The sequence below is a fragment of the Cetorhinus maximus genome, chromosome 7, assembly GCF_964194155.1.
Source record: "Cetorhinus maximus chromosome 7, sCetMax3.hap1.1, whole genome shotgun sequence".
Taxonomy (NCBI): Eukaryota; Metazoa; Chordata; class Chondrichthyes; order Lamniformes; family Cetorhinidae; genus Cetorhinus; species Cetorhinus maximus.
In genome coordinates, this window is record NC_135885.1 from 73,609,855 (window position 1) to 73,634,717 (window position 24,863).

The 24,863-nt window shown below is 43.8% G+C and overlaps 1 protein-coding gene across 1 annotated transcript in view; it reads right to left on the reverse strand.

Annotated features, from left to right (window-relative positions):
* The window catches only part of LOC144682415 (disks large homolog 2-like), a 1,267,833-nt gene that overhangs the window by 574,903 nt on the left and 668,067 nt on the right, over positions 1-24,863 (reverse strand). Inside the window, exons 7-8 of the mRNA XM_078544824.1 lie at positions 13,552-13,605; positions 4,689-4,742 (exon numbers count right to left, since the gene is read on the reverse strand). Coding sequence (XP_078400950.1) covers positions 4,689-4,742; positions 13,552-13,605 — 108 coding nt within the window. The remainder of the gene's footprint in view (positions 1-4,688; positions 4,743-13,551; positions 13,606-24,863) is intronic.

Here is a 24,863-nt window from a genome sequence, read left to right on the forward strand (position 1 = left end):
ATCTCTCATGCAGTGTCAACTGCAGCTTCCATGAGTTCCTGATTAGCCCTTATATCCCACCTGTCTGCTTGCTGAGTCAACCTGCTGCAATTCCCTCCCATGCAATCAATGTAAAATTGAATAGGGAATGAAAAATTAGCATCTATTGGAAATTTAATTGCCTTGATAATTACTTAATTGGCATTTATCAGAGGGTAGACCAGGGCTTCTGAAGTTGTGCCCCACTTGCCTTCCACATTAATGGAGATGGATTTCATGATGTCAGGGACCTGACCCAACATCACGACACCCAATTTTACAGAGCAGTGGGAGGGATAGCCGTCTGATCAGTGAGAGCAAAATCTAGCCCTATATTTCCCACTTCAGAGCTCCCCTGAGATTGGTGCAGCTATTAACACTAGCAATTTGTGGAAAGGTGTCAATAAATGTATGTCCCTGACAGGAGGAGTCATTGTGCTCTGTAGAGGTATTACTTTACGAGTAAGTGGGACACAAGCATGACTAAGGTTAACAAATACTTCATGAGAAAAACTAGCACTAACTCTGACGCTACCATTCATTATATATAGAAAAGCTGCAAAATTACCACTGTAGTCATGGAAGAGTCAAATGACTACATGTCCCAGTTCCTTTTTAAAACTAAGAATTGGCTATGGCCTCAAGAGAGGTCTATTCATGCAGCACAAAAAACCTGAGAACAAGACCCTGACCTTAATTCTGCAATAGGGAGGAAAATAGCTTTAACTTGGTGTTAACTGAAGCATGCCACTAATAGGGATTAAAGACACACTAATTGTCAGGCTTCATTCTGGCTGCATGTGCCTCAGTCTTGCTCCTTCAATATCTAAATCACTTCTATATTGGCAGTTATATCTCCATACCCATTATTGGTAGCATTTAAATGGCTGACAAGCCTCCATCTCTAATGTAATTCATGTATCAATGCTGAGAAATAAAATTTTTATTTCAATTTTACATGCTTTGCCTTCATCAAATCACAGAATCACAGAATTACAAAGGGCAGAAGAGGCCCTTTGGCCCATCGAGTCTGCACCGACACGTGAGAAACAGCTGACCTACCTACCTAATCCCATTTATCAAGCACTTGGCCCATAGCCTTGAATGTTATGACGTGCCAAGTGCTCAGCCAGGTACTTTTTAAAGGACATGAGGCAACCCACCTCCACCACCCTCCCAGGCAGTGCATTCCAAACAGTCACCACCCTCTGGGTAAAAAAGTTTTTCCTCACATCCCCCCTAAACCTCCTGCCTCTCACCTTGAACTTATGTCCCCTTGTGATTGACCCTTCAAATAAGGGGAACAGCTGCTCCCTATCCACCTTGTCCATGCCCCTCATAATCTTGTACACCTTCATCAGCTGTGGCTCAGTTCATAGCACCCTCGCCTTTGAATCAAAGGGTTGTGGGTTCATGTCCCACTCCCGGAAACCAAGAACTCTGATCGTACTCGAAAGAGTTGCAATCTGTGACTGTTGATAACTCGAAAGAGTTTCCTGGATCCTGTCATGTTTTGAGAGGTGTCAGCTGTGGCTCAGTTCATAGCACCCTCGCCATTGAATCAGAGGGTTGTGGGTTCATGTCCCACTCCCGGAAACCAAAAACTGTAATCGTACTCGAAAGAGTTGCAATCTGTGACTGTTGATAACTCGAAAGAGTTTCATCAGGTCGCCCCTCAGTCTTCTCTGCTCCAACGAAAACAACCCAAGTCTATCCAATCTCTCTTCATAACTTAAATGTTTCATCCCAGGCAACATCCTGGTGAATCTCCTCTTCACCCCCTCCAGTGCAATCACATCCTCTCGGGTAAATTGTAACTGCACTGTCCATTTTCAATGGCATAACCATCACTGAATACCCTGCTATCAACATCCCGAAGGGTTAGCATTGAACAGAAACTGAACTGGACCAGCCATATAAATACATGGCTACAAGAGTATGTCAGTAGCAGTGAATTATGTGGTGAGTAACTCACCTCCTGACTCTCCAAAGCCCGTATTGCATCTACAGGCCACAAGTCAGAAGTGTGATGGGATACTCTCAGCTTGCCTGAATGACTGCAGCTCCAACAACGCTCCAGAAGCTCAAAAGGATCCCGAGCAAAGAGGAAGCTTGATTGTCACACCATCCACCACCTTAAACATTCAATCATTGCATCACCAGTATGCACCAATGTGTACCATCATAGTAACTCACCAAAGCTCGCTCGTGAACACATTCCAAATCCACAACCTCTACCACCTAAAAGGACAAGGGTAGCAGATGCATGGGAACACCATCACCTGCAAGTTCCCCTCCAAGCCATACACCATCCTGACTTGGAACTATATTGCCGCTCCTTCACTGTCACTGGGTCAAAATCCTGGAACTCCCTTCCTAACAGCACTGTGAGTGTAGCTACGCCAGATGGACTGTAGCAGTTGCAAAAGGTGGATCTAAAGGGCAATTATGGATAGGCAATAAATGCTGGCGTACCCAGTGATGCCCACATTCAATAAAGGAATAAAAAAACACAAAATAAAAGTTCATTCTATGCTGCTATAATAATTTTTCTTGGTTCCAACAAGGAAACCTCAGAACTCCTAGTGCACCATAACAATTCTACTTCTCACATCAGTCTTCCTTGTAGAGAATTTGATCAAGACTGGCAATGGAGTGCGAAATAATGCTAAATTATAGCCTTTTGTTGTATATTCCCATGAGAACTAGTTGCACTTGGAAAAATCAAATTTAATCAGGAACCATACAGTCAGAAGTGGGTCTTTCATCCCAACAGTCTCAGTGGACTCAAATCAAAGTCTCAGAGAAGAAAAAGCACTGTTTAAGGCCCATGACCCACTCACAGGCCTAATCCTGGTTGGTTTCGGAAATTATTTTCATCATTAAAAGCCATTATATAAATACAAGTAGTAGTTGTAAAATGGTGTTTAACTTTTCAGAGAAGTGAACAGAGAGACTGCATAATGTTGGGTCTGTTGATTTTCACTGTTACATGCAGCCATTTTTAGCTTTCTCATCCGCATCCCACCTGAGATAAAGTTAGTTCAAAATGTTGTCGTTCCAGGAAAGAGTGTTTGTTATAATACTTTTTCACCACTAACAAAGGTATTGAACTTCAAATTAACTTGGGGTTTGTGGAGATGGTCAAGAAAGAAATGTGGGAGCTCCAGTGTTTCAAACTGAATCCTTATTCACAGGTATAGGCTTGGAATCTCAATATATTGTAATCCTGGACATTAATTTCTATATGCAACCTATTTCCCATATTATACTATACTGATAAATTGTGGCTTAAGAAGGCAGAGCTGTAAGATGGAGATGGTTGATGAGGGCAAGGCCATTTATGTGGTGTATATGGACTTCCAAAAGGTATTCGATACAGTGCCACACAACAGACATGTGAGGAAAGTTATAGGTCATGGAATAAAAGGGACAATGGCAATGTGGATACAAAATTGCCTGAGGGTTAGAAAACAGAGAGCAATGGTTAATGGATATTTTTCGGGCTACAATCACAGCGGTTGGTATTGGGACCCTTGCTTTTCCTGATTATATGTATAAATGATCTAGATCTTGGTGTGCAGGGGACAATTTCAAAGTTTGCAGATGACATAAAACTTGGAAGAATTGTAAACTGTGAGGAGGACAGCGTAGAACTTCAAAAGGACATTGACACATTGGTGGAGTGGGCAGATAAGTGGCAGATAAAGTTCAATGCCGGGAAGTGTGAGGTGATACATATTGGTACAAAGAACATGGAGAGACAGTATGAAATAAAGAATACTATTATAAAGGGTGTGCAAGAGCAAAGAGACCTGGGTGTATATGTACATAAGTCATTAAAGGTGGCAGGGCAGGTAGAGAGAGCTGTTTCTAAAGCATACAGTATTCTAGGCTTCATTAATAAAGGCATAGAGGACAAGGGCAGGGAGTTTATGATGAACTTATATAGGACACTGTTTAGACCTCAGCTGAAGTATTGTGTACCGTTCTGGGTGCCACACTGTAGGAGGGATGTGAACCCATTGGAGAGAGTGCAGAAACAGGTTTAGGAGAATGGTTCCAGGGGTGAAACACTTCAGTTATGAGGAAAGATTAGAGAAGTTGGAACTATTTTCCTTGGAGAGGAAAAGGCTAACAGGAGACTTGATAGAAGTTTTCAAAATCATGAGGAGTCTGGCAGAGTAGACAGGGAGAAACTGTTCCTGTCTGTAAATGGATCAAGAACCAGAGGGCACAGTTTTAGTGTTTTGCAAAAGAAGCAAATGCGAGTTGAGAAAAAAACTTTTTCACACAGCGAGTAGTTAGGGTTTGGAATGCACTGCCTGGAAGTGTGGTGGAGGCAGGTTCAATTGAGGCATTCAAGAGGGCATTGGATGATTATTTAAATAGAAACAATGTGCAGGGTTATGGGGAAAAGGCTGGAGATTGGCACTGTTAAAACGCTCAGAGATCTGGTGCAGACACAATGGGCCAAATGGCCTCCTTCTACACAGTAACAATTCTGTGATGATTCGTCTCCATTACCCCCAGCAATACTTTCATTTTAAAAACAAAGAATACCAATGTTATAAGCCATTGTAAGAAGTAATGGTGGAAAATCCATTTTTATGCTTTATTAAATACAATTGATACATGTCATCTGTGCAATATCTGTAGGCAAAACTTACATAGGGGATTGTCTCCAGTGCTTCTGTATTTACAATCATGGGGGCAGGGCTCGCCTGTTGTAAACAAAAATACAGTCAAGTTTATTTGCAAGAATTGCTAATTCCTGATCACAAATCAGCTAAATTGTTGATTGTCTAAATTAGTAGATTGTTGAAAATCAAACACATTTATAGTTTTGTATTTAGTACTTAAAACATTAAAACTATATAGTAACGATCAGTTGCAATGAAAGTAAAGTTACTTTAAAAGAATCATGTCCAGTTGTTGACTAAGGAAAAATGCTGAGTATTACAAATTGGAAGCCTATTATTACATGTCTAATGTATTTATCAAAATTAAATATCACTTACATTACATCATTTGAATAATTATATTCAGGCTGTTTAATAGAAATATTTTATCGCAAGTTCCACATTTATAGTAAGTTGCTTTCAGATATTTATGCATTTATGCAATGATTTGATCATATGTCACCTAGCATTTAGTAGAAATTTTAATTACTTGTTACAGTGAAAAAGTGAAAATATTACAGATTAATGACCATGCTGAAGAAGACACACAGTTTTTGGTGACCATGAATTTAAGCACAATTACTAGGGATGGAGAAACCTATAGGTTCCATGTAAAACTCATCTTTACTATAATAAGATTGCAGTTTTCTCAGTGGTTTTCATAGTTGCAGCCCTCAAGAGTGGCTCTGACTGTCTGACGTGCACCCTTCCATTGTCATTTACTATGAAGATGGATTATTATACATGAGGCATTCCAAAGCAGTACCACCACCAAAGGAACCTGCTAGATGCAAAGATCATTCTCAAGAGTATCTATGCCAGCAATAAAAGTGGATGGGGATGCTTTCCACATGTTTGAGTATGTCCCTGCTTTTCCTCTGTCAAATGTGCTTTGAGCAGACAGTATTTTCTTTACTGCCCTCTCATGCCATTGTTAAACAAACATCACTGGGCAGATTGTAACCGGAGTATAAGATTATATAGTAAGTATTGCATAATCATATATCTGATCCAAGTATAAAATCACTGCCTATCCTTTCCTAGCTTATAGAATTATTGCTCAACAATTTCAAAACTTCACTACAAAATGTAAATCCAAGCACTAAACATAGTTTTAAATGCTGACTAATCAAATTACTGGATTCCCATCCCAATGGCATGTTAGCTAATACGCAAAGTAAATAAATAAAGGGCGGAATTGTCCCAGATTTGCACTAAGTAACGTAGCAGGCGGGAAAAAGGACATATTACCCGCCGACCACAATAGCGGCTTTTCGCACTGTACCGTCCCATTCCTGGCGTGTTCGGCCTCATTAGTAATGCATTCCCAGGAAACACGCCAGGTTGCTAGCGGGACAGCCTCTGACTCACCCGCCCTGCCGTCACTTCTGGCCTTCAATAACCCTGGCACCATATTTAAAGAGCGCCCCCACATAGAGCTAGCACTCTTCAAGGAATAGGAAGCTGCTCTCGAGCACCTACAAGATGCAATGGAGGCCCACTGTGATGTCCTCTACTCCCACGCCAGGCAAAGACCAGCAAGCAAGGTCACCAATCCAGCATGGGAGGCAAAAGAGAACAGCTACCCAGTGCCGATAGAGGACGAATGATCTGCTCTGTTCTGACAGGGTAAGTCACTCTTCTTATCATTCTCCATTCACACACCCACATGCCCATCACACATCTACAGGGATCTCACTCACTGCCAGTTCAAGGGGCATCACCATTCACTCTCTCACATACAACTTCATTTGCACTGTAGATCATGTCCTCATCCTGGCCATGGCACCACTCACCACCCACACATGCCAGGTATCCTTATTCTCTCCATCTGAATTCATGCAGGACAAGCTGGCATACAACAAAAGGGACAGATCACAGACTGGTGGAGGAATGTCTGACATCAACTTCCTCACAGACTTTGAAAATAGTCATCCAGCTGGCCGGCGATGATCTGGACCATTCCTGTGCTAATGGTGAGGTCGGCGATGCTTAACCAAGTGAGGATCCAGCAGTGCAACATCCATTATACAACCATGCTGTGAGCCAGTCCCCTGCCATGCACTAATTAGCTCTCATTGCTTTCACAAGGACATCTGGGAAGCAGCTGAGGCGGCCCACAACCCAAGTCCTTGACTCAAGCCCCGAAGACACCTCGGAAGAAGAATTTGATGGCACCCTCATCAAAGACCCGTCACAGTGCTCACCCACATCCTCCACCAGCACAGAGACACACACCTTAGTGGTACCTAGCTCTACAGCAGCCTCGGGGTCACAATCTGGTGAGCACTGAATTGTCTGATCCACAGCAGGTGGTGGCAGGAACTTCCCAGGTGTCCAGCACTCGGAGCACTGCTGGAGGCCAGAAATCTGCTGAGTCCAAGTCAGATGAGGAGCCTCGGAACTCTGTCATACCTTAATTGCTGGAGCTGCAAAGGCAAGCTCGGGAACATAATAAAGAATGTCTGCTGCACTCCTCAGATTGTAAGGCACAATGGAGGAGTCCGTCCACCTTCAGGTTGAGGTGATAGCACCAGCGTGCCAGCACTCCAACGTAAACACTGGAGCTTGGTCCACAACATCAGTCCTGCACTGCTGCACGGGCTGAACTCCATAGCTGACACCATAGTTGGCCCCCAACAGTGTCAATGTGAGAGGAGTGCAGGGCAGCTCAACCCTACTCCAGCTTCCCCTTCCACTCAAGGAGTCAGCCCAGGACCCTCAGGCACCCATACGGAGGAGGATTAGTAGGCGCACAGCCTGGGACCATCCACCCAGTGACTCCGGGAGTGTCTGGCCCATCTGAATCTCCTCTTCCTGTGGTCCCAGTAGGTCCACAGGCCGAGGATGGTGCCACTGCCACACAGCAGTACTCTGAAAGCAGGCTGGGGTCATCTAAGTCTTAACACTCCAGAGGACGCTCGCCAAGGTGATCAGCAGTCAGCAGGCTGCCTCCACCCCCGTTGTGGGTGTCGGGGGAGGACCAAGACGTAGCGGCAGGGTTGGATAGGTTATGAAAATGTAGTTTCCCCATGTGGGCATGGGCGGTAATCACTTGTACATAATGTTGAGTATTGTAAATAAGCTTCCAACAATGTCACTCTGTCTATGGCTCCTTGTTATGATGAACAGTGTTCATGTCAGCCTGAAGTGATGGCAGGTGTCTCAGTTCAGGGCCTCACCCTTGTACTTTGTGCAACCTTTCCAGCACACAGATGGTGCTCCTTCACAATCACTGGACACATCAATCATGCCTGCACCTCGATGGGGCTTATTGTTGCTACCAGAATGTCCTGGGCTGGCGGCACAAAGTTCCATCATTTTCTCTGTGTACTCTCAGCACCTTTGAGGTGTGGCTGGCCCCTCCATCTCATCAGCATCCGTGTCCGCTGACAGTATGGTCCTGAAGGGTTTAGCTCATAAAGGATGCCACAGGATCACGAGAGGTTAAAGTTTCCCATTGCATCCATGATATGACCCTGCTCACAGAGCACAAGTGAGTTGCCATCAGCCAGATAGGTGTCAGACATTCACATAAGCTATGTAAGGATCTATGGAGCGTCCCCACTGCATATTGTCATCATCCTCCATGAATCTAGTGGCTATGAGGGCCTCCCAAGCATGCCTGCCTCATCTGGACAACGCGATGGCCTCATCACCATCATCTTCACCTTCGAGGGCCTCTTCACCTTCATCCCTATTGATGTCCTCCTCATCGGAGGAGACGTACAGCTCCTACCTCCTGCTCAGGCAGCTCCTCCCCCCGTTAAAGCACCTGGTTGTCAAGGACGCAGCAGGCAACAACAATGCCTGACACCCTCTGTGGACCATATTACAGCACTCTACCAGACCGGCTCAGACACCAGAACATCATTTTCAACATCCTGATGATTTGCTCCACCAAGGTGCGAGTTACAGCATGAGCCTCATTGTACCTTAAGCCATTCAGTTGCTTTGGTGGCACAAAGAGCCTGTGGTACCAATGAGTGCCTGAGGATATAAGCATCAGGACTACTCCCAGGGTACTACACAGAAAGAGGTGCAGCCGCTCGGACAGTTGGAGATAATTTGAAAGCTGCTTGTATACCCTTCCTTCAGGGAAATGTCTTCTCCTTGGGCAGCCCTGCCCATGGTCCTCTCTGAGGCCTTCTGCCCCTTCAGTTCCACCAGGCCCCTCAACTGGCAGGCCAGAAGGTTGCTGCTGACCCTAATCAACTGCCCGCTTCTCCCTCCTTCTCCTTCTCTCTTCCTTGCTTGAGGACCCCCCACCAGCGTGCACTGTTACCATGGCCCCCAACTCTGCGTGACTCCTTTGTGTCAGCCTGCCAAGGGGTCTCTCTGTGGCTGCAGGCCATTTTCACTGACTCACTGTCAGATGATGGCTTCAGTGGCTCCCCCTCAGAACTATGCTCAAAATTAACAAGTAACAATTCCTTCATCTCTCATGCAGTGTCAACTGCAACCTCCAACTCTTCATGCTGAGTTCCTGATTAGCCCTTATATCCCACCTGTCTGCTTGCTGAGTCAACCCTGCTGCAATTCCCTCCCTTGCAACCAATGTAAAATTGAATGGGGAGTGAAAAATTAGCATCTATTGGAAATTTAATTGCCTTGATAATTACTTAATTGGCATTTATCAGAGGGTAGACCAGGGCTTCTGAAGTTGTGCCCCACTTGCCTTCCACATTAATGAAGATGGATTTCATGATGTCAGGGACCTGACCCAACATCACGACACCCAATTTTACAGAGCAGTGGGAGGGATAGCCGTCTGATCAGTGAGAGCAAAATCTAGCCCTATATTTCCCACTTCAGAGCTCCCCTGAGATTGGTGCAGCTATTAACACTAGCAATTTGTGGAAAGGTGTCAATAAATGTATGTCCCTGACAGGAGGAGTCATTGTGCTCTGTAGAGGTATTACTTTACGAGTAAGTGGGACACAAACATGACTAAGGTTAACAAATACTTCATGAGAAAAACTAGCACTAATTCTGATGCTACCATTCATTATATATAGAAAAGCTGCAAAATTACCACTGTAGTCATGGAAGAGTCAAATGACTACATGTCCCAGTTCCTTTTTAAAACTAAGAATTGGCTATGGCCTCAAGAGAGGTCTATTCATGCAGCACAAAAAACCTGAGAACAAGACCCTGACCTTAATTCTGCAATAGGGAGGAAAATAGCTTTAACTTGGTGTTAACTGAAGCATGCCACTAATAGGGATTAAAGACACACTAATTGTCAGGCTTCATTCTGGCTGCATGTGCCTCAGTCTTGCTCCTTCAATATCCAAATCGCTTCTATATTGGCAGTTGTATCTCCATACCCATTATTGGTAGCATTTAAATGGCTGACAAGCCTCCATCTCTAATGTAATTCATGTATCAATGCTGAGAAATAAAATTTTTATTTCAATTTTACATGCTTTTCCTTCATCAAATCACAAAATCACACGGTGCAGAAGAGACCCTTCGGCCCATCGAGTCTGCACCGACACGTGAGAAACACCTGACCTACCTATCTAATCCCATTTACCAAGCACTTGGCCCATAGCCTTGAATGTTATGACGTGCCAAGTGCTCATCCAGGTACTTTTTAAAGGACATGAGGCAACCCGCCTCCACCACCCTCCCAGGCAGTGCATTCCAGACCGTCACCACCCTCTGGGTAAAAAAGTTTTTCCTCACATCCCCCCAAAACCTCCTGCCTCTCACCTTGAACTTATGACCCCTTGTGACTGACCCTTCAACTAAGGGGAACAGCTGCTCCCTATCCACCTTGTCCATGCCCCTCTTAATCTTGTACACCTTGATCAGGTCGCCCCTCAGTCTTCTCTGCTCCAATGAAAACAACCCAAGTCTATCCAACCTCTCCTCATAACTTAAATGTTTCATACCAGGCAACATCCTGGTGAATCTTCTCTGCACCCCCTCCAGTGCAATCACATCCTCTCAGGTAAATTGTAACTGCACTGTCCATTTTCAATGGCATAACTGAAATACTGAAATACATCACTGAATACCCTGCTATCAACATCCTGAAGGGTTACCATTGAACAGAAACTGAACTGGACCAGCCATATAAATACATGGCTACAAGAGTATGTCAGAAGCTGGGAATTATGTGGTGAGTAACTCACCTCCTGACTCCCCAAAGCCTGTATTGCATCTACAAGGCACAAGTCAGAAGTGTGATGGAACACTCTCAGCTTGCCTGAATGACTGCAGCTCCAACAACGCTCCAGAAGCTCAAAAGAATCCAGAACAAAGAGGACAGCTTGATTGCCTCCCCATCCACCACCTTAAACATTCAATCGCTGCAACACCAGTGTGCACCAATGTGTGCCATCTTAGCAACTGTCCAAGGCTCGCTCGTGAACACATTCCAAACCCACAACCTCTACCACCTAAAAGGACAAGGGTAGCAGATGCATGGGAACACCATCACCTGCAAGTTCCCCTCCAAGCCATACACCATCCTGACTTGGAACTATATTGCCGTTCCTTCACTGTCACTGGGTCAAAATCCTGGAACTCCCTTCCTAACAGCACTGTGAGTGTAGCTACGCCAGATGGACTGTAGCAGTTGCAAAAGGTGGATCACCACCGCCTTCTAAAGGGCAATTATGGATAGGCAATAAATGCTGGCGTACCCAGTGATGCCCACATTCAATAAAGGAATAAAAAAAACACAAAATAAAAGTTCATTCTATGCTGCTATAATAATTTTTCTTGGTTCCAACAAGGAAACCTCAGAACTCCTAGTGCACCATAACAATTCTACTTCTCACATCAGTCTTCCTTGTAGAGAATTTGATCAAGACTGGCAATGGAGTGCGAAATAATGCTAAATTATGGCCTTTTGTTGTATATTCCCATGAGAACTAGTTGCACTTGGAAAAATCAAATTTAATCAGGAACCATACAGTCAGAAGTGGGTCTTTCATCCCAACAGTCTCAGTGGACTCAAATCAAAGTCTCAGAGAAGAAAAAGCACTGTTTAAGGCCCATGACCCACTCACAGGCCTAATCCTGGTTGGTTTCGGAAATTATTTTCATCATTAAAAGCCATTATATAAATACAAGTAGTAGTTGTAAAATGGTGTTTAACTTTTCAGAGAAGTGAACAGAGAGACTGCATAATGTTGGGTCTGTTGATTTTCACTGTTACATGCAGCCATTTTTAGCTTTCTCATCCGCATCCCACCTGAGATAAAGTTAGTTCAAAATGTTGTCGTTCCAGGAAAGAGTGTTTGTTATAATACTTTTTCACCACTAACAAAGGTATTGAACTTCAAATTAACTTGGGGTTTGTGGAGATGGTCAAGAAAGAAATGTGGGAGCTCCAGTGTTTCAAACTGAATCCTTATTCACAGGTATAGGCTTGGAATCTCAATATATTGTAATCCTGGACATTAGTTTCTATATGCAACCTATTTCCCATATTATACTATACTGATAAATTGTGGCTTAAGAAGGCAAAGCTGTAAGATGGAGATGGTTGATGAGGGCAAGGCCATTTATGTGGTGTATATGGACTTCCAAAAGGTATTCGATACAGTGCCACACAACAGACATGTGAGGAAAGTTATAGGTCATGGAATAAAAGGGACAATGGCAATGTGGATACAAAATTGCCTGAGGGTTAGAAAACAGAGAGCAATGGTTAATGGATATTTTTCGGGCTGCAATCACAGCGGTTGGTATTGGGACCCTTGCTTTTCCTGATTATATGTATAAATGATCTAGATCTTGGTGTGCAGGGGACAATTTCAAAGTTTGCAGATGACATAAAACTTGGAAGAATTGTAAACTGTGAGGAGGACAGCGTAGAACTTCAAAAGGACATTGACACATTGGTGGGGTGGGCAGATATGTGGCAGATAAAGTTCAATGCCGGGAAGTGTGAGGTGATACATATTGGTACAAAGAACATGGAGAGACAGTATGAAATAAAGAATACTATTATAAAGGGTGTGCAAGAGCAAAGAGACCTGGGTGTATATGCACATAAGTCATTAAAGGTGGCAGGGCAGGTAGAGAGAGCTGTTTCTAAAGCATACAGTATTCTAGGCTTCATTAATAAAGGCATAGAGGACAAGGGCAGGGAGTTTATGATGAACTTATATAGGACACTGTTTAGACCTCAGCTGAAATATTGTGTACAGTTCTGGGTGCCACACTGTAGGAGGGATGTGAACCCATTGGAGAGAGTGCAGAACAGTTTTACGAGAATGGTTCCAGGGGTGAAACACTTCAGTTATGAGGAAAGATTAGAGAAGTTGGAACTATTTTCCTTGGAGAGGAAAAGGCTAACAGGAGACTTGATAGAAGTTTTCAAAATCATGAGGAGTCTGGCAGAGTAGACAGGGAGAAACTGTTCCTGTCTGTAAATGGATCAAGAACCAGAGGGCACAGTTTTAGTGTTTTGCAAAAGAAGCAAATGCGAGTTGAGAAAAAAACTTTTTCACACAGCGAGTAGTTAGGGTTTGGAATGCACTGCCTGGAAGTGTGGTGGAGGCAGGTTCAATTGAGGCATTCAAGAGGGCATTGGGTGATTATTTAAATAGAAACAATGTGCAGGATTATGGGGAAAAGGCTGGAGATTGGCACTGTTAAAACGCTCAGAGATCTGGTGCAGACACAATGGGCCAAATGGCCTCCTTCTACACAGTAACAATTCTGTGATGATTCGTCTCCATTACCCCCAGCAATACTTTCATTTTAAAAACAAAGAATACCAATGTTATAAGCCATTGTAAGAAGTAATGGTGGAAAATCCATTTTTATGCTTTATTAAATACAATTGATACATGTCATCTGTGCAATATCTGTAGGCAATACTTACATAGGGGATTGTCTCCAGTGCTTCTGTATTTACAATCATGGGGGCAGGGCTCGCCTGTTGTAAACAAAAATACAGTCAAGTTTATTTGCAAGAATTGCTAATTCCTGATCACAAATCAGCTAAATTGTTGATTGTCTAAATTAGTAGATTGTTGAAAATCAAACACATTTATAGTTTTGTATTTAGTACTTAAAACATTAAAACTATATAGTAACGATCAGTTGTAATGAAAGTAAAGTTACTTTAAAAGAATCATGTCCAGTTGTTGACTAAGGAAAAATGCTGAGTATTACAAATTGGAAGCCTATTATTACATGTCTAATGTATTTATCAAAATTAAATATCACTTACATTACATCATTTGAATAATTATATTCAGGCTGTTTAATAGAAATATTTTATCGCAAGTTCCACATTTATAGTAAGTTGCTTTCAGATATTTATGCATTTATGCAATGATTTGATCATATGTCACCTAGCATTTAGTAGAAATTTTAATTACTTGTTACACTCCTTTTTGAAAAAGTGAAAATATTACAGATTAATGACCATGCTGAAGAAGTCACACAGTTTTTGGTGACCATGAATTTAAGCACAATTACTAGGGATGGAGAAACCTATAGGTTCCATGTAAAACTCATCTTTACTATAATAAGATTGCAGTTTTCTCAGTGGTTTTCATAGTTGCAGCCCTCAAGAGTGGCTCTGACTGTCTGACGTGCACCCTTCCATTGTCATTTACTATGAAGATGGATTATTATACATGAGGCATTCCAAAGCAGTACCACCACCAAAGGAACCTACTAGATGCAAAGATCATTCTCAAGAGTATCTATGCCAACAATAAAAGTGGATGGGGATGCTTTCCACATGTTTGAGTATGTCCCTGCTTTTCCCCTGTTAAATGTGCTTTGAGCAGACAGTATTTTCTTTACTGCCCTCTCATGCCATTGTTAAACAAACATCACTGGGCAGATTGTAACCGGAGTATAAGATTATATAGTAAGTATTGCATAATCATATATCTGATCCAAGTATAAAATCACTGCCTATCCTTTCCTAGCTTATAGAATTATTGCTCAACAATTTCAAAACTTCACTACAAAATGTAAATCCAAGCACTAACCATAGTTTTAAATGCTGACTAATCAAATTACTGGATTCCCATCCCAATGGCATGTTAGCTAATACGCAAAGTAAATAAATAAAGGGCGGAATTGTCCCAGATTTGCACTAAGTAACGTAGCAGGCGGGAAAAAGGACATATTACCCGCCGACCACAATAGCGGCTTTTCGCACTGTACCGTCCCATTCCTGGCGTGTCCTGCCTCATTAGTAATGCATTCCCAGGAAACACGCCAGGTTGCTAGCGGGACAGCCTCTGACTCACCCGCCCTGCCGTCACCTCTGGCCTTCAATAACCCTGGCACCATATTTAAAGAGCGCCCCCACATAGAGCTAGCACTCTTCAAGGAATAGGAAGCTGCTCTCGAGCACCTACAAGATGCAATGGAGGCCCACTGTGATGTCCTCTACTCCCACGCCAGGCAAAGACCAGCAAGCAAGGTCACCAATCCAGCATGGGAGGCAAAAGAGAACAGCTACCCAGTGCCGATAGAGGACGAATGATCTGCTCTGTTCTGACAGGGTAAGTCACTCTTCTTATCATTCTCCATTCACACACCCACATGCCCATCACACATCTACAGGGATCTCACTCACTGCCAGTTCAAGGGGCATCACCATTCACTCTCTCACATACAACTTCATTTGCACTGTAGATCATGTCCTCATCCTGGCCATGGCACCACTCACCACCCACACATGCCAGGTATCCTTATTCTCTCCATCTGAATTCATGCAGGACAAGCTGGCATACAACAAAAGGGACAGATCACAGACTGGTGGAGGAATGTCTGACATCAACTTCCTCACAGACTTTGAAAATAGTCATCCAGCTGGCCGGCGATGATCTGGACCATTCCTGTGCTAATGGTGAGGTCGGCGATGCTTAACCAAGTGAGGATCCAGCAGTGCAACATCCATTATACAACCATGCTGTGAGCCAGTCCCCTGCCATGCACTAATTAGCTCTCATTGCTTTCACAAGGACATCTGGGAAGCAGCTGAGGCGGCCCACAACCCAGGTCCTTGACTCAAGCCCCGAAGACACCTCGGAAGAAGAATTTGATGACACCCTCATCAAAGACCCGTCACAGCGCTCACCCACATCCTCCACCAGCACAGAGACACACACCTTAGTGGGACCTAGCTCTACATCAGCCTCGGGGTCACAATCTGGTGAGCACTGCATTGTCTGATTCACAGCAGGTGGTGGCAGGAATTTCCCAGGTGTCCAGCACTCGGAGCACTGCTGGAGGCCAGAAATCTGCTGAGTCCAAGTCAGATGAGGAGCCTCGGAACTCTGTCATACCTTAATTGCTGGAGCTGCAAAGGCAAGCTCGGGAACATAATAAAGAATGTCTGCTGCACTCTTCAGATTGTAAGGAACAATGGAGGAGTCCGTCCACCTTCAGGTTGAGGTGATAGCACCAGCGTGCCAGCGCTCCAACGTAAACACTGGAGCTTGGTCCACAACATCAGTCCTGCACTGCTGCACGGGCTGAACTCCATAGCTGACACCATAGTTGGCCCCCAACAGTGTCAACGTAAGAGGAGTGCAAAGCAGCTCAACCCTACTCTAGCTTCCCCTTCCACTCAAGGAGTCAGCCCCGGGCCCTCAGGCACCCATATGGAGGAGGATTAGTAGGTGCACAGCCTGGGACCATCCACCCAGTGACTCCGGGAGTGTCTGGCCCATCTGAATCTCCTCTTCCTGCGGCCTCAGTAGCTCCACAGGCCGAGGATGGTGCCACTGCCACACAGCAGTACTCCGAAAGCAGGCTGGGGTCATCTAAGTCTTAACACTCCAGAGGACGCTCGTCAAGGTAATCAGCAGTCAGCAGGCTGCCTCCACCCCCGTTGTGGGTGTCGAGGGAAGACCAAGATGTAGCGGCAGGGTTGGAAAGGTTACGAAAATGTAGTTTCCCCATGTGGGCATGGGCGGTAATCACTTGTACATAATGTTGAACATTGTAAATAAGCTTCCAACAATGTCACCCTGTCTATGGCTCCTTGTTATAATGAACAGTATTCATGTCAGCCTGAAGTGATGGCAGGTGTCTCAATCCAGGGCCTCACCCTTGTACTTTGTGCAACCTTTCCAGCACACTGATGGTGCTCCTTCACAGTCATTGGACACATCAATCATGCCTGCACCTCGATGGGGCTTATTGTTGCTACCAGAATGTCCTGGGCTGGCGGCACAAAGTTCCATCATTTTCTCTGTGTACTCTCAGCACCTTTTAGATGCGGCTGGCCCCCCATCTCATTAGCATCCGTGTCCGGTGACAGTATGGTCCTGAAGGGTTTAGCTCATAAAGGATGCCACAGGATCACGAGAGGTTAAAGTTTCCCATTGCATCCATGATATGACCCAGCCCACAGAGCGCAAGTGAGTTGCCATCAGCCAGATAGGTGTCAGACATTCACATAAGCTATGTAAGGATCTATGGAGCATCCCCACTGCATATTGTCATCATCCTCCATGAATCTAGTGACTATGAGGGCCTCCCGAGCGTGCTTGCCTCATCTGGACAATGCGATGGCCTCATCACTGTCATCTTCACCTTCGAGGGCCTCCTCACCTTCATCCCCATTGATATCCTCCTCATCGGAGGAGACGTACAGCTCCTCTACCTCCTCCTTAGGCAGCTCCTCCCCCCGTTAAAGCACCTGGTTGTGAAGGACGCAGCAGGCAACAGCAATGCCTGACACCCTCTGTGGACTGTATTACAGCACTCTACCAGACCGGCCCAGGCACCAGAACATCATTTTCAACATCCTGATGATTTGCTCCACCAAGGTGCGAGTTACAGCATGAGCCTCATTGTACCTTCTCTCTGCTGCATTCTGAGGCCACCACACGGGCTTCAAGAGTGGGTAGCCCTTGTCCCCGAGGAGCCAACACTGCAGCCACTGTGGGCCCTGGAAGGTATCAGGGATCTGAGGCAGTCCCAGGGAATCATGCACTGACCTGCAGGATACTTATGCTGCGGTTGCAGACCAGCTTACCAGTCAGCCCTTGCGTTTGATGTAGTTGACTGCTTGCTGCCACAGAGATCGAAGTGCCACGTGAGTGCAGTCAATGGCACAGTACACCTGTGGAAAACAAGAGATCTATGCAAATTCCAGCACTCTTGTTTCCTGGTTTGCCTGATCCCGGTCAAAATGCACAAATTTGTGTGACTTTGCGAATATGGCGCCCGTGACCTCCTGGATGCACTTTTGTGTTGAGGCTTGTGAGATCCTGCAGAGGCCACTTTTGGAGGCCTGGAAGTAGCTACTGGCATAAACATTGAATGCCACAGTCACTTTCAAGGCTACTGGCAGTGGGTGCTGTCTAAGTCCCCATCGTGCCAAATCCTGCAGCACACGGTATATGTGACTGACCAGTTCCCTGGACATGCACAGTCTTTGGCAACACTCTTGGTCATCTGAAGAAATGACAAATGCCGTCTGTAGACCCTGGGTCTAGCTAGGCACCGACCCACGACAGCTCTTCAACAGTGTGCACAGGACCCCCAGCCGCCCCTTCTTCTTGAGGGTGCTGCTCCTCCCTCTGCCCAGCCAGGCACCTCTGTCGCTCTCTTCTCCTTCATCTCTGCTCCCTGTAAGCCATGAAGCATACAGCTAGGTCACCAGGCTCCATGTATTGATGTATTCCTCCTGCAGGATGAAAGAATGAGATGCTTGTATTAGCATGGGTGTACTAAGAACCTCTCTTGGTTAAGTCTGAAGGCCCCTTAATGCATCCCAGAGAGTGCTGGTCACCATCTGGATGACCAGAGTTTAACACGCTGCATGGCTACCCGAAACCCTACCCACCTCCACCTCACTCCACCTGACCGATTGGCGACAGCTTCAACCACTGGACTGCATGCTGTGCTCTCAGCTCAGGTGCAGGCATTCTCCAAACCCACACTGCAAGGCTGCGCTATTAGCTTGAGCCAATGGGGGAGACTGGTCCAAACCTGAATGAGGACATTGCAAGGGGCTATGAGCACCTCCACCAGTGAATACTCCATGGCCAGCTTTCACAAGGAGGTTGTACAATATGCCCAGTCATCCAATTGTTCTGCAGCCCGCTAAAACGCTCATTAATTTGCAGTTTGTGCCCAAGGAGTGAAAAATTCAAGAGCATTTGGTAGCACTTTCATGCCTCTACCTTGCCTGAATAGAATAGGCAGATAAGCTAGATGCCCAACTCCGGCTATATCAATTTAGCAGCACCTGTACTGTCTCATCTGTGGAAGAATGCTCATTTAATACAAGGTTTCCCTAACATGTGACCAGCTCCCTCCCCATCCTGCACGCGCTTGTGCACTACCATCGTACTGCCTTGCACCCTCTTCCGCCCTCCCTCGCCTCACCCAAACTGCAGTGCAGCCCTTGTCCCAGCATCACACTGTCAGCCAGCCGGGAAAAAGTGACTTGCCTATGCCCTCACCTGAAGCCCTCCTTAAAGTCGAACAGGCGACCCCCACGAGCACTGCGCAACATTAGTATGCACTCACCTCCAAGTTCCCCTCACAGTTCAGCTCACCAGGTGCATGCCTTTTAAATGCTGCTGTGAAATACGTTGGCATGCAATCATGCCAACGTGCCCAAATGATCCAACATGGAGGGATGATTCCAGTGGGCAGGCAAGATGATGAGATACAAATGCATGAAATTAGGTTCCTGTTGTTGGACGGCAGGAAAGATGGCCCACCATTGACAAGTGGAGCAGACAATTGCAAACTGGTTTCATGATGGCGTAAAACTGATTTTTGGCCTTCTTGCCATATTGTCTGCTCACATCTGCCATGACACCCTATACCAATGGGGATGGAAAATTCCAACCAGCGAGTCAGTACAGTATCATTTAATTGAAATGGCTGTATACCATAGTCTAATACAGAGTCTTCACTGCAGAATTTAACTATTGCATTAAAAACACATAACAGCACATCTTTCAATATTTTTATAACTGAAATATAATTATTTTCCTGAATGAAGCTTTGACAGAAAATGAATAATACAAAAAAGGGTCCAATTTCTGGACTCAGGATCTGCAGCTAAAAATGGGAATAGTGTGTTGGTTTAAATTATAATTTAACAATTAATTCTAAACATTAGACCTGTGCATGCATTGGTTGCCAACATGGAGTTTTGTCATGAAACTAATGCTTTTGAAGTTAAGAATAGTTTCTTCACATTAGCAGCTCAGCTATTGCCACTTCCAACATATTATAAGTACACGGGTTCAATTATAATCTAAACTGATTGATACAAAGGAGATTTCAGTTTGTGTTGTGAAATAATTTCCAGTTTTAGCCCAGAAACCTTAAACAGCTAAATAAAATTAGCAAACTGAGAAGAGAGTTAGTTTTCCCTTAGTGTGCTGCTTTTAGTGAAAACATCAGTGTAAAGCAATTTCATAGTTTTAAAATAAATCTAGATGTATAATTTCTATCCATTTACTATGAATAGGTGGTATCTACTTTTGCTAAAAATAACACAGAGAAAAATATATCATGGATTGCGTTTCTACCTCTCTTTTAATGATGCAGGCTAATTATTTATCCAGAGTTCATATAAGTTGCTTGGAAAAATCAATAAAATCCTATTGAAAGAAACATTTGCCCTTATATAGCGCCTTTCACAACTTCAGAATGACCCAAAGCACTTTAAAGTCAATGAAGTACTTTTTGTACTATTTTAATGTAGGAAACGTAGCAATCAAATTGTACACAGCAAGCTCCCACAAACAGTAATATGTTAATAACTCAGCCACATTTTTTTAGTGACATTGATTGAGGAATAAATATTGACCAGGACACCTTGGAATTATTCCCCTGCACTTCTCCGAAATAGTGTCATTGAATTTTTACCTCCACTTGACAGGCCAAAGGGGCCTCAGATTAACATCTCAGTAAAAAGTTGGTACCTTTGAGCACCGAGGGAGTACTGCACTGGAGTGTCAGCCTAAACTGTTGTGCTCAAGTCTCTGGAATGGGACTTGAACCTACTGACTCAGAAGTAAGAGTGCCACCAACTGAAACCAACTGCCACAGCTGACACTATTGGTTGAACATATTGCAAACACAAATTATTTCACAATCAAGTCACTTAAGCAAGATCGAAGGCAAAGTTATAAAATGAAGTAAATAAAACAAAAAGAAAGACTTGCATTTATATAGTGCCTTTCACAACCACAGATGTTCCAAGGTGCTTTACAGCCAATGGAATACTTTTGAAATATAGTGACAGTTGTAATGTAGGAAATGTGTCAGCTAATCTGTGCACAGTAAGATTCCACAAACAGCAATGTGATAACGACCATGATAATGCGTTTTTGTAGTGGTGACTGAGGGGTAAATGTTGGCAAGGACACCAGGGTAACTCTGGTGCTCTTCTCCAAAATAGTGCCATGGGATCTTTTATGAATGCCCAAGAGGTCAAGCAGAGTCTCAGTTTAATATCTCATCAAAAAGATGGCACTTCTGACAGTGAAGTAGACCCTCAGTACTGCACTGAAGCGCAGTCCAGATTGTTGTGCTCAAGTCATGTAGTGGGACTCAAATCTGCAACCTTCTGACTTAGAAGCGAGGGACGGCTGACATTTTTTTCAACAAAAGCAAAATACTGGAATTCTGCTGATGCTGGAATTTTGAAATAGAATCAGAAAATACTGGAAATACTCAGATCAGGCAACATCTATGGAGAGTAAAAAAGTTTCAGGTCAAGGACCTTTCATCAAAACTCAAATATTTTCTTGGACATTTTGTTACAAGAAAAGTCTTCTTACTGCTGTAGGAGTGTCCTAGACCCAAACATCTTCAATTGATTCATCAATGACCATCCCTCCAACATAAGGTCAGAAGCAGGGACAATTGCACAGTGTTCAGCACCATTTGCAACCCCTCAGATACTGAAGGATACCATGCTCACACGCAAGACCTGGACAACATTCAGGCTTGGGCTAATAAGTGGTAAGTAATATTCATAGCACACAAGTGCCAGGCAGTGAACATCTCTAACAAGAGAGAATCTAACCACCTCCTCTTGACATTCAACAGAATTACCATTGCTGAATCCCTCACCATCAACATCCTGTGGATCACCATTGACCAGAAACTTAACTGGACCAGCCATATAAATACTGAAGCTACAAGAATAGGTCAGAGGCTGGAAATTCTGTGGTGAGTAACTTAACTTCTGACTCCCCAAAGCCTGTCCGCCATCTACAAAGCACAGGTCAGGAGTGTGGTGGGATAGACTCCAATTACCTGGGTGAGTGCAACTCTAACAAACTAAAGAAGCTCAACACCATCCAGGACAAAGCAGCCCAGTTGGTCGGCACCTTAGCCATTTACTCCATCCACCACTGCTGCACAGTGGTAGCAGTGAGTACCATCTCCAAGATGCCCTGCAGCAACTCACCGTGAGTCCTTCAACTGCACCTTCCAAATGCACGATCCATACCACCTATAAGGACAAGGGCAGCAAATGCTTGGGAACACCACCATCTGCAAGTTATTCTTCAAGTCACACACTATCCTAATGTGGAATTATCTTGTCGTTCCTTCACTGTTGCTGGGTCAAAACCGTGGAATCCCTTTACTAACAGCACCTACACCACATGGACTGCAGCAGTTCAAGAAGGTGGCTCAAAACCACCTTCTCAAGGGCATTTAGGGACTGGCAATAAATGCTGACTGAACCAGCAATGCTTACAGCATTGGTACCTGCAGCAAGGATGAATAAAAGACATTCTGATAAAACTGAAAGTTAATCTGTAAAGTCAATTGAACCTCGTTTAGAGGTTATTTTTTCAATTATCCAAAAATTATAGAATCAAGAAGTGAAGCTCTGGTTGCATTCCTCTATTAGGTGCACAAAAATCTCATCCTGGACTTATAACAGGTCAGTCTGATCAATGTATATCATTTTAATGTAAACTTCATGTCATCAATGAGACATGTTTCCTGTTGAAGGGGAAAATTAGGACAAATTTCCTTTTACTCTTTTTGGAAGTCTTAGCTGTGTTATTCAGATCCCCTAGGGAGCAGTCCATAACAACAGATCGTAAAAGTTGGACATGGTCCACAGAAAGCAGCAGACTTCATTGCCAGATGGTCGTTCCCGTTTGCTTTATTCTTATTTTAAATTATTTCGCACAATTTTCTCAGTACAGGACTCAGCAATTGAAAAAATAACCTCTTAACTAGGTTCAATTGACTTTGCAGATTAACTTTCGGCTTTCTCAGAATGTTTTTTATTCATCCTTGGGATGTAAGCATTGCTGGTTCGGTCAGCATTTATTGCTGATCCCTAATTGCCCATGAGAAGGTAGTTTTGAGCCACCTTCTAGAACTGCTGCAGTAAAAAATCAACTTGCTTCGTTTGCTTGCATGCACACAAAAAGAGGATGGAGAAGGGATTTACCATATTGAGACTAGGGGATCACATAGAAAATTTGTGGCACGGAAGGAGGCCATTCGGCTCATCATGCCCTTGCTAGCCTAATCCCACTTTCCAGCTCAACCCTGTAGGTTACAACACATCAAGTGCATACAGTATCTAAGTCGTTTATAAACATGTGATAAGGGTTTCTACCTCAGGCACAGTTTCAGGCAGTGAATTCCAAACCCCCATCAACCTCTGTCTGAAAGAAATTGCTCCTCAACTCCCCTTTAATACTTCTACTTATTATTTTATATCTATTGTTTTGAAACAGCAGTTTGGTAAAATTTGAGTTATTTAAAATCCCATAGGGAAATTTTAAACAACTGTCATAATCTATACTTTCAATTGGTATGTTTTGAGTTGCAGCTCCAAATTCAGGAATAAGACCACCAGTTCTCGAGAGGTTTTTATATCAAACTAAATGAAACATTTATTAATTTACAACAAATTAACACATATACATGGCTACAAATTACTACTACCATAACTTTTTAACAAATTCCCAAATTAATCTCCATTAAGGCAACAATAACCAATAGATTTAAACAGAGACCAGGCAAAGCATTTTTCACCTTATGAATTCAAAATGAGGTTCCTTTCAATTTGGTTCCTTTGCAGACAGTTGTAGGCTTAGAGCTGCTTAGATATTACATGCCTCTGCCCTGCACACACCAAACTCCTTTCTGTTATACCCAGCCCTCCCATTTGAATGTAAATTTTCATTGTATCACCAGGCCATTTGAACCCCTTTCATAGTACCAAATTTATTAGTAATATAAACATTGCTTGGTGTTTCCTAGCTGGGTGCAAGATTCACCCCCAGTCTTTGAATGGTTTATTCAACAAAATGAAAATGCACCCTTTACCTTACTGTTTACATCTCAAAACTATTATGCACCAAAGCACTCAGACTAGCTGGCTTTAATCCAATTAACACACACACACACAGACTAAACCTCTATTAAAAAAAAACAATAACACTATATACATTAATATCTCTTCATGACACTATGGCCTTATATGCTAATGAAAATTGGTCTTTCCTATCCACTCTTTCTGGGCCCCTCATAAGTTTATACAGTTCAATTAAATTTCCCCTCAATCTCCCCTGTTCCAAAGAAAACAACTCCAGCCTATCTAATCTTTCCTCATAGCTAAAATTCTCCATTCCTGACAACACCCTCATAAATCTCATGTATACACTTTCTGGTGTGATGACATCCTTCTGATAATGTGGTGACCAGAACTTTATGCAGTACACTAGCTGTGGCCTAGCTAGTTTGATACAGTTCTATCATAACCTCTCTGCTCCATGCCTCAGCCAATAAAGGTAAGCATCTCGTATGCCTTCTTAACTACTTATCTACTTATCCTGCACCCTTCAGGTACATCTACACTTCTCTGTATCCTACCGTTAATTGTGTATTCTCTTGCCTTATTTGCATTAACTCACACTGCTCTGGATTAAATTCCATTTGCCACTTTCCTATCCACCTGACAAGTCCATTGATACTTTCCTGAAGTCCACAGCTTTTTCCCTCACTGTCAACCAGGCACATGGCACATCCAGCCCTGTCGATCCTGCGAAGCCTTCCTTACTAACATCTGGGGGGCTTGTACCAAAATTGGGAGAGCTGTCCAACAGACTAATTAAGCAACAGCCTGATATGGTCATACTCACCAAATCATATCTTTCAGACAATGAACCCAGACAGCACTATCACCATCCCTGGGTATGT